The 10,282-nt window shown below is 27.4% G+C and overlaps 2 protein-coding genes across 2 annotated transcripts in view; both read right to left on the bottom strand.

Moving 5' to 3' along the window:
• Window positions 1–810: 810 nt before the first annotated feature.
• On the bottom strand, window positions 811–7,272 carry LOC100207396 (uncharacterized). The gene is made up of 3 exons (XM_065801215.1): window positions 7,159–7,272; window positions 1,731–2,925; window positions 811–1,610 (listed from the first exon to the last, which is right to left on the bottom strand). The coding sequence occupies exons 2-3, from the start codon at window positions 2,886–2,888 to the stop codon at window positions 1,542–1,544; spliced, it is 1,227 nt and encodes a 408-aa protein (XP_065657287.1). The 5' UTR covers window positions 2,889–2,925; window positions 7,159–7,272; the 3' UTR covers window positions 811–1,541.
• Window positions 7,273–8,385: 1,113 nt separating this feature from the next.
• Window positions 8,386–10,282, bottom strand: part of LOC101234443 (membralin) — a 43,169-nt gene continuing 41,272 nt past the window's right edge. Inside the window, exons 10-11 of the mRNA XM_065801214.1 lie at window positions 9,592–9,691; window positions 8,386–9,371 (exon numbers count right to left, since the gene is read on the bottom strand). Coding sequence (XP_065657286.1) covers window positions 8,487–9,371; window positions 9,592–9,691 — 985 coding nt within the window. The 3' untranslated portion in view covers window positions 8,386–8,486. The remainder of the gene's footprint in view (window positions 9,372–9,591; window positions 9,692–10,282) is intronic.

Raw genomic sequence — 10,282 nt, 5'->3', positions numbered from 1 at the left:
ATTTTTTAATTATTGCATAATATTTTTTAAAAAATTCAAAGAATTTTTCAAAAATTTTGCTTAGGAGTCAGAATTGGAGTCGGAGTCGTTACTTTTTTTTTTTACGACCGACACCCCTGTATCTTTTGAATGTTCAAAAAAAGTCATTTGAGAATCAAAGGCCTCCGGGCATGTTACAGAGATGTAAAGTTGTGCTAGAGTTTTGTATATCTAAAGTGGTTTTGCATATTTTACTAATGATTTAAAAACTGCTGCCAATTTATATGTAGAAAACTAGGAGTTAGAAATAATTTACTTAATTATAAGTCAATTTATAAATGGAATGTTTTTTCTCAATTTAACTACTCTTTATGAACAGTAGTTGTATGTTTTATATAGTTTTAAAAATATTGAAAAAAATTAATGGCAACATTTTGTATAAAATCTTTACTTATGAAAAAAAAGTTGAGTTTTGTAAAAAAAAGCAACTTGATCCAAACCTGTTTTGAATACTTGTTTTACTATTACTGTTTTGAAAACTTGTTTATTATAAAATTACCTTGGTTCGAATCAAATAAATCGCGATTTTTTGATATAAATCTCGAATTACTTTTCCGATTCAAATGTAATATCGAAGTAATATTAAAGCTTTGCAGAGGCCTAATATGTGTGTATATATGTATGCAGTAGTGTGTTAGTGGTAGAACACTAGCTTCACATTCAAAGTGAATTAAATCTCAACCAGTTTCCCCTCGATTTTAACCTCCTAAACTGTAGTGGCCCCCTCTGGAGTTTGGAGATGTGAATTTTAGAAAGAAAAAAATGCATAAATATGTAAAATATGTTTATTACCAAAACTTAAAAAATTCATTAGCCTCATTTTACAAATGAAGTTTAATTATATACAGTATTAGAAAAAAAGTAAACAGTATTGACTTAAACTAAATTTTTTGTGCAAAGTTATTCTATGTAAAATCAATTCTATTTTTCACAAACGCAAATGGAAAACGCTGTGCATCTTCTTCGTTGCTACTTCTTATTATTTTAAACGTTATACACAAAATATTTTAAATCTAAAGTTTAATATAAATAGTAAAAAACTTTTATATAGAATATAAATTTATAAAAAAAACTCTCGCTTTATATTATTTCAATACCCAGCAAATGTTGTTTTAGTGGATTTGCAGTGTATATTTGGTCGATATATATATATGTATATATATATATATATTTATATATATATATATATATATATATATATATATATATATATATATATATATATATATATATATATATATATCAACCACTAAGTATCCGATGAGCAAAATTACAGTGGGGCACCTAAAATGCATATATAGGTCCACTGAAATTCCGCAAAAGGGTGTTTGCTGGGTAACATTATTTTTATATAACGTAGATATTATAATGAAGTGATTTGGTTGACATAATTTCATTTTCCATTATTCTCATGGAAAATAAAATTATGATAACTCCAAGTATAACTTAAACAGATGAAATTATCATTTTTTGAATAATCGATTATTTTGTAAGAAGTAATTTCAGGAGTTTGTTACTGAATCTTCCTTTAATTTTCCGCAGCTAGCGTTGTGAATTTTCCAGTCTTTTGCCTGAATTAAAAGTGTTAACAACGTAACAAAAAAAACTACATCAAAAGCAAATAGTTAAAAAGGTAAAAAACATCAAAGGTAATACAAGAAAGGTATAAGTATTATATTTTATTTATTCACCTGACATGCTTGAGTACAATACCAAGATTTTAAACATCCTGAACATATAAATTGGGATGATTCGCCACATACGTTGCATACTTTTTTAGCTTTTTTTAGCACTGGCTGATAATCGACCTCGGATTGTTTACAAGAAACTTTTTTCTCATTAACTTGTTCGATTGATAGATTCTGATTAATTTCTTTTGACAGACTGCGTTGATTTGAATGAGGTGCTTGGTTACTAGAATCGATAACATGGCTTGGGAAAGCATTGTTTTCTTTAACCTTTGTTTTAGATCCATGATTTTTTTGATTTCTAATTAGTTCTGCATTTTTCAAAGCGTCGAGTTCATACTCCGTCAACCGTGAAGCGTCGGAATTTTTATTTAGTTGATGTTTATTTGTTTCGGATAAATATGATTGGTTAGCTTTTTGCAACGAAGTTGTTTTCATAATCTCTTCTAATCGAATGGTTTGTAAAATATGAATGTCTCTTTCAATTTCAAGGAGATGTTGTCTCCTAGTTAATTCTTCGTGTAATAAAGCGTTATGAGTGATTGGGAATACTGGCGATACAGCTTCCTGAGGCGCAGCAGTTAAGTTGTGTTTAGTATTGTCTAACATTTCTGTAGTAACGCAGTCATTTTGTGGGACAGCACAACGTTTATTAGTATTGTATAGTAATGATAAAGCGTATTTTGACAAGTTTGGTAATTTTAATGCTTGAATGTTTAATTGCTCTCGTAGTAAAATGTTTTCCAGTTCTCGTTGTTTAAGCAACTCGTGTTTTTGGCGAAGTAATAAATCAGGTGCAATATCTGACGGTACTTGGATTTGAGATTGATTTATTAGTTGACTATTGACCTCTTGTATTCTTGGTAAAACACTTTCTAAATGGCGGTATCTTAAGTTGGCTTCAGATAAAAATAAATCTCTGGCCACTAACGATTGTGGTGTTACTTTAATGTAACTATTTATGGGAGAAATATATCTGAATGGGTGTTCTTCAGTAAGCTCGTTATATTGGTTAATAGAACAAAGTTTATTAGGGTTACCAGGTAATGGTTGGTTAAGCATATTTGAATATCTTTTTATAAATAAATCTTCGGGATACATATTCTTGATATTTGCAAATTGTCCTTGTCGAAGACGATTTTCGTTTACTTTACCATTCATTTAAATTTTAACAATAAATATTTTTTCTGAAGCAAACCTAATGAATTTTATAAATAGCTGAATATAAATTTATATACTACATTTTAAAAAGACATGTAACATAACATTACTATATTTTAAAAGACATGCAACATAACATTACTTAAGTAATTTTATACACCTAAAAACATTTCTTTAAACAAATTATTAGGACTTATTGTAAAGTGTTATTTTGTAGATATAAATAAATCTTTATGGAAATGGAGCATCTATGGAGCATCAATGGAGCATCTAAATGGAGCATCTATGAAACGTCTATGGAGCATTTATGGAGCATCTATAAAGCATCTATGGAGCATCTATGGAGCATCTATGGAACGTCTATGGAGCATCTATGGAACGTCTATGAGCATCTATGGAGCATCTAAATGGAGCATTTCCTTAAAACAAACAAGTTAAACTAAAATCAAACAAGATTTGATTAATTATTGGAAACGATTGAAAACGATGACTCGGTCTTAAATTGTCAATATAAGCTAATCATAAATAGTCTAGATGAGCTGGTTTTAAAATGTCTATATGATTTGATTTTAGATGGTCTATGAGATGGTTTTAAACGGTTTTTATAAGATGGTTTTTGATCGTCTATGTTTTAAAGACGGTTTAAGTTTTGAAATTTAGTATTTTAAACAAAAACAAAAAAAGAAACTTAAAATAATGGTAGAAGCCTTTTTTTTTTTAAATGCAGATAAAAAACGATTTTAAGACTAATCAATCTAGTTTTAAAAACAAATCGAAAAGTTTTAATTATTACCACTTCAACATTTTTTTCCTACACTTGTACTTACAGTAGTAATTACAAAATAAAAACAAAAAACATTTACGTTTACTTTTTTTTCTGTTACACAATATTTTGGTTCTTTTCATATCTCATTGCTCTTTTTTAGAAGTATTCAGTTGAAGCTATTTTTACTTCGGGTTTTTTTAAGCCACTCTTTATAGTAGATTCAATAAGAGAGAACCGTTGAAAACGAATTAAATCAACCCCCCCCCCCCCCCTCTCCAACTGTTTTTTTTTATTTGTCTTTTTTTTTTTAATTGAGTCTAAAATATCTTTTGAGCACCAAAATATATTTTGATGAAATTTGAAATTAAAATATTAGCGCAATTATAGCAATTTCCTTCGTGACAAAAAAATTCGGAATACAGAAAATCTATTCGGAATACAGAAAATGTTTCGCTTTTACTGACACACACAAAACATGCAAGAATTTAAAATAAAAAATTTATAGAAATGAAATGCCGCAAACATTGCTTTAAAAATTATAATTTAATAAAAAAAGTATTGTGCTTTTTCAATATAAATATATCCTTGAAAATCTTCTTACAATTCCATTGAACTGTATTCAACAGCAATATCTTCTAATTTTTCACTACCTTTTTTTACTAATTTAGATTTTTATGCATTGCTTCTTAAGTTTATTCTATTATAACATTAAGTGGAATCCTCTGTCTATCAAGATACTCTTTGAGATTACAATCTCATGTTTGAGATTACAATCTCATTGAAATGTATTCAACAACAATAGCAACAATTCTAATTTTTCACCAGTTTTATCAATTTAGATTTTTATGCACTACTTCTTATGTTTATTCTACTATAACACTAAGAGATATCAAGAATTCTATTAAAACACTAAGAAGTATCAAGATACTTCTTGAGATTACGATCTCAATAAATTTTAGAACAATATACAGCAAATAGCACAATGGCAATCGTAATCTTCTTTTTCCATTCTTTCTAACTTTTTAACTTGAATATAACTTTATAAGACAACCATTTAATCAAGAAATTTCTACAGCTTTACTGATAGTCTTCCCTTTAAAATATGTTTGTTTTGCAACTCCAGTCAGAATCGTAGAGACAAAAAGATGTGTTTTTAACGGTTTCTTATTTTACTGAAAAGAGTGGCTTAAAAAAATTGCTTTAACTGAAGCCTCTAAAAAAAAAGGACAGCGATCAATTTTTTCTAAAAAAAAGTTTAAAGTAAATTAACTTGATACTTAAACAAAACAGAATTAGGTAAAAACTGGCAGATAAAAAGCTTTTTTTGCATAAAAAATAAAGCCTTTATTGTTAAAAAATTTTTTTTTTTTTTAACTTGAAAGCACCCATTTTTTGCAAAAAAAATTTGGAAAAAGTAAAATGTTTATTAAAAATCGTTTTTAATAAAACGGAGTATACTATTTGAAACCATAATCACACTTATCTAACTACATTCCAGGTTGACACACTTTTTAAAAAATATTTTGTAATAATTATTTTTCACAGCTCTGGCTAAGTTTGGTTCTTTCGTTGAGTTTAAGTTTCTTTTCTTGTGAATAAAATTTTTAATTTTAATCAAAATCATCCCATAAAAAACCAACAGGAGAGAGATCTTGTGATTGGGGAGGCTAAATTATTTTATTCAATATTTGATCATTCTCAAACTCAGTCAAATAATTTATACAATATATTGAAGAGTATGTTTTGGATTTAAGCCTAAAGTCATTTTCTACTAAAAAAATAAATGGCTTTCCATTAACTCAATTTTTCAAAGGTATATCATGACTTTTTAAGTGTCCAAGTAAACTACCTTGTTATTATTTCCTCTGTTTTTACCTGCAGCATTCCGACCACCCCCAATTCCGAACACCCCACATTAAATCTACATCCACCATGTTTTACAGTTGGTAATACACACTATTTTATCATACATTCAACAATTTTTTTTTAGACAAATAATCTTCTCTTGAAACCAGAGATCTAAAACTTTGACAAGTCGGTCAACGTTTACAGACGTTGATAGTTCATATTTTATGTAGTTTTGTCCACTTTTGCATTTTTATTATACTTATGATTTTTATCAATGAATTTCAATCAAAATTTTTTAATTTATTTTAAGTTTTTTTAATTATTTAATAGTGCAAAACTAAAAATAAAAAATAGTAAAATAAAATATAGCATTTTAAAAAAAAGTTGATGCCATTTGAATAATTATGAACGGTTGTATATATATATATATATATATATATATATATATATATATATATATATATATATATATATATATATATAATACACACATAGAAAATATTTAACATTTTATTAATAAACCTTTATTTTAAGAGATTTGTATATATATATATATATATATATATATATATATATATATATATATATATATATATATATATATATATATATATATATATATATATATATATATATATATATATATATATATATATATGTATATATATATAGATATATATACATATATACATTTACAAATCTCTCACAATAAGGTATTTTAATGAAATTTTAAACATTATCTATTTATAAGCTCACATAAATAATAAATAATTTAATAAAAATGAAGCTGGGCGTTTTCAATCAACGCTAGTTTTCCTTTACTGAATGATTCATTGACTTCTGTATTCCTATTTTAAATAGATAACTGAATTAAATACAATTTGAGTTGCATGACAATATTTTTCAAACAGCTTCAATCAAGTTTAATTATTCAAACGTATTCTTGCGTCTTTTTATCCTGTATTCACAATAGTGCATAAACAATTTTTAGACATTTGATTAAAATAACACCCTTATTATTTATGCATTCGATATTAAAGGAGTTATTTTTAAAAATTTGTAAATATATAATCAAGCATTTATTATATATTTACAAAATATATTTAGGCCGCAATTGTCGGGCTGTTGTTTCTAATTGCATTCGTACAATATACTATTTCCTGAGAACTTTCACCCGAGAAAAAATCTCAAAAATGGTTTCATACTGGATTCCGTATTGCTTCTAATTTTTATTTACAATCCTTCTAAAAATACTTAGCTTTAAAGTGCCTTTATTCTTTAGAGAATAAAGCCACTTTTAAGGTAAGTATTTTTAGGAGGATTGTAAATAAAAATTAGAAACAATTCGGGATCCAGTATAACACACCACTTAACCGAATTTTTTTTTTTTAAATAAAAAACTTTCCGATTGCTCAAACAAACTGTTGATCGACATGATGACTTTATTTTTGTAAATTCTTGGGGCTTACAATAAAAGCGAATTTTAAGTTTAAAAAATAGTTTTTTTTTTAGTTATTCCATAATCAATAGTTTCTTCCAACATTATCGACACACACACAAAGCATGTGTCTCATACTTATGTATGCAACACTCACAAGTCATGCAGCACAAAAGAAATACAAATTTACAGAAAAAGAATAAACATAAACAACTAACCAGAGTATTATCCGTTTTACTTTTTCTCGCTACCATCAGTTTTAAAGCAATGCAGAAAATTTAATTTTAAAATCGTATTAAAGTGCGTTTAATTATTATTCAAGTTTGATAAATTTAAAAGAATCAAAAGAAAAAACTTAATAGACATATACAATTCATTGGTATTCAATTTAAATATCTTTATTGAATATTTTACTGAATTGACGATATATTTTCTTTTCGATGTGGCGCTTTAAACATGGAAACAGCAATTAATCTATTTCGGGAAACTCAATGCTGATTCAAATGAAAAAAAGTTTACTTTCACCAACAAGGTTGTTTGCCTCGCACTTATAAAAGCATTAATCTGAGATGCTTATACGTTTATGTTCTTGCTAATGAAACATCTTTATTAAACATTTTATTTTAAAAACGTAATAAAAAAATTGTAAAAGGCTGTATTTCAAAGTTGTTTTGTTAATATAAAAAGTTTGTGTTAATATAAAAAAACCTGGCCATATTGTTTTATACAGTTTTTAACATTAAGAATATAAAACATGTTTAAAATAAAATGTGTTTTATTGTCTGTATAAACGGGGTATTATTAAAATAATGTCATTGAACGTTATTTCGATGGATGTCTATTAAGTACATAAAAACATTTTGGTAAGAAAGGAAACTGATAGAGAAAGGAATCGAATTGGAGGAAAAGAAAGCACAATATAAATTGACACCACAATGTCCTAAAATTTTCGAGCGCAAAATTCTAAGCAAAAATTATAGTGTTTTGTCGTTTAAAACAGTTTTATTTTCAAGCACCCTAAAATTTTTATGTAAAATTTCAAGTGATCGCGGCGCCGAGGACTGGGAGAAGCCTAAAATTTTAAACAATATTAAAAATACAAGATACTGGCTCCCCAAAGAAAAAAGCGCCACGATTCATGAATTTTCAAGAGTTTGAGAAGGAGGGTAGAGAGATAACTAAAAGCTGCTGATTTTATGTCCCTAAGCAACAGACACCATGGAATTCTTTTTCAAACTGTAATTAAATAAACGAATGTTAATTTAACCAATTAAGTGTCAATGGAAAATTAAGTACAGTAATGTCTTATTAATTTTGATACTAATGTAATATAATTGTGCATATGTAATTGAAATAATACTTTTTCATCAACATTAGTTTATGCATAATTTATAATTCGTTGGAACTTTCATTATTAAAAAGTATGAAGATAAAGAACTATAAAATAATCACAATTTTTTTTTCAACATAACTAAATCATTATGGAGATTTCAACATAACTAAATTATTATGGAGATTTAAAAAGTACATATAAAAGTCATAAATTTTATGTATTACTAGTGCTGTGTTTCTCATTGTCACTAACAGTAGAAATACAATGAAGAGAGTGGCAACTTAGCTCATTGTGGATCGCAAAACTGTCTTTTACTTTTGATGCATTTTCACACGAATGTTTGTCAAGCAAATTTGCTTCAGTCTTCTCGTATGAGCATTGATCAACCGAATTCGCCTCAGTTTCCTTGGTATAAATCTGATTATATGTGGTATCATTATGACTAATTCCATCCTCATATTTAAAGTTATTAGAACAAACACTATTGATGGATGGCATTTGCACAACCTCATTAAGAGTTTTTGGGTCGCTCACGTTTGTTACAACTTCCATAGCTGAACGCTGAATACTATTATAAACTATAGTCTCGGACAAATTGTCAAAAACTGGTTCAGAAACACCTTGAGATTCTGAAAAATTACTAACAAACGTATTTGTTGTCTGAGATTCAGGAGAGTTTTCTTCCAAATATATATTATTGCTAACATTGTTCAACGTTGAATTTTCAAGCGGCGCATCCACCGAGACCGTCTCAACATAAGTATTGGCCTCAGAATTAGAAACTGTGCCTCTATGAAAATGGCGAATAAAATCACGTACAACATTAACAAATGGACGTTCGGCCGCATATATATATACACGTGTTGATCTATTTGAATTTGATATAACTTCTCCTAAACTGTTCACTTCGTTTGGATTTGTATTCATTCCCACATGAGGTGGGTTTTCTGGAGTAATTGTATCCCCGATAACAGTCTCAATACCGTCAACAATCATTTGCACAGCTTCTTCTAGATATGATTCTAATTCACCATTATTATCTTGGGACTCTTCGATCATGGGAAGTTCGTAATGATGGAAAAAGAAAAGCATCGAGTGCTGCAAAACAAGCCAATAAATATCACAAAATTATAAACATTAAATACTTTATAATCTTATTTAACATAATGACGAATATTATTGTAGATTAAACTAAAAAAAGTGGAAAAGCGCTAAAACTCACATAACTAAACCACCATCAAAAATGTTATTCAAATTCAAATGTAAACAGCAAGTTATAATTAACAACAAATAAAAAAGAATTACAAAATAAAAATACTTGTATCATAAACCAAGAGGCAGCAAGAGCAAGCATATCAAATTGCCCATTGAAACGATAATAGTATGCATAGAATACAAAATGGTACAAGTAAAAAAACCTAAAACAAATTATAAAAAAATCGATCAAAATATCTTGCGCTCTAACTTTAATTTTTACATAAAAAAGTAAATATAATCCAAAATTAAATTAAAATAATGTAAAAAATAGGCCTGCAAAATTTAAAAAACATAAAACTGGTATGTATGTATGTATGCCCTTTCCTCAAATTTTTAGGTTTATGTTTTTATACGATTCTTAATCAGCATGAAGTTCTCTATCATAATCATAAAAAGATAGAGTAGGAGTGAGGGTAGGGGTGAGGGTAGAGATGAAGGTAGGAAAATAAAACAATGTCAGCTACAAATTTAGTTTTTAAGCTCTTAAACTTCTGAGTAACTTTTTTTGAAAATATCAAACTAAAGTTTAGAAGAATTTGGCAAACATCGTTTTCATCTAATCAATGATCTTCTCAATAACTCTAAAGTATTTGCTAGTGACACATCAATATACTCCAGTCATGATGAAAAGTCATCACTTTTTGATTAATTAGAACAGGCGGCTGATCTTAAATGAGATCTCACTTATGTGACAGCTTAGATAATAATCCAAACAAAGCTCAGTTGTTTACTGCTATTTATGGTAATATTGT

Source organism: Hydra vulgaris, chromosome 07 (genome assembly GCF_038396675.1).
Source record: "Hydra vulgaris chromosome 07, alternate assembly HydraT2T_AEP".
NCBI classification, from domain to species: domain Eukaryota; kingdom Metazoa; phylum Cnidaria; class Hydrozoa; order Anthoathecata; family Hydridae; genus Hydra; species Hydra vulgaris.
Note: the sequence above shows the minus strand (reverse complement) of the source record. Positions and strands in the feature narration are given on the sequence as shown.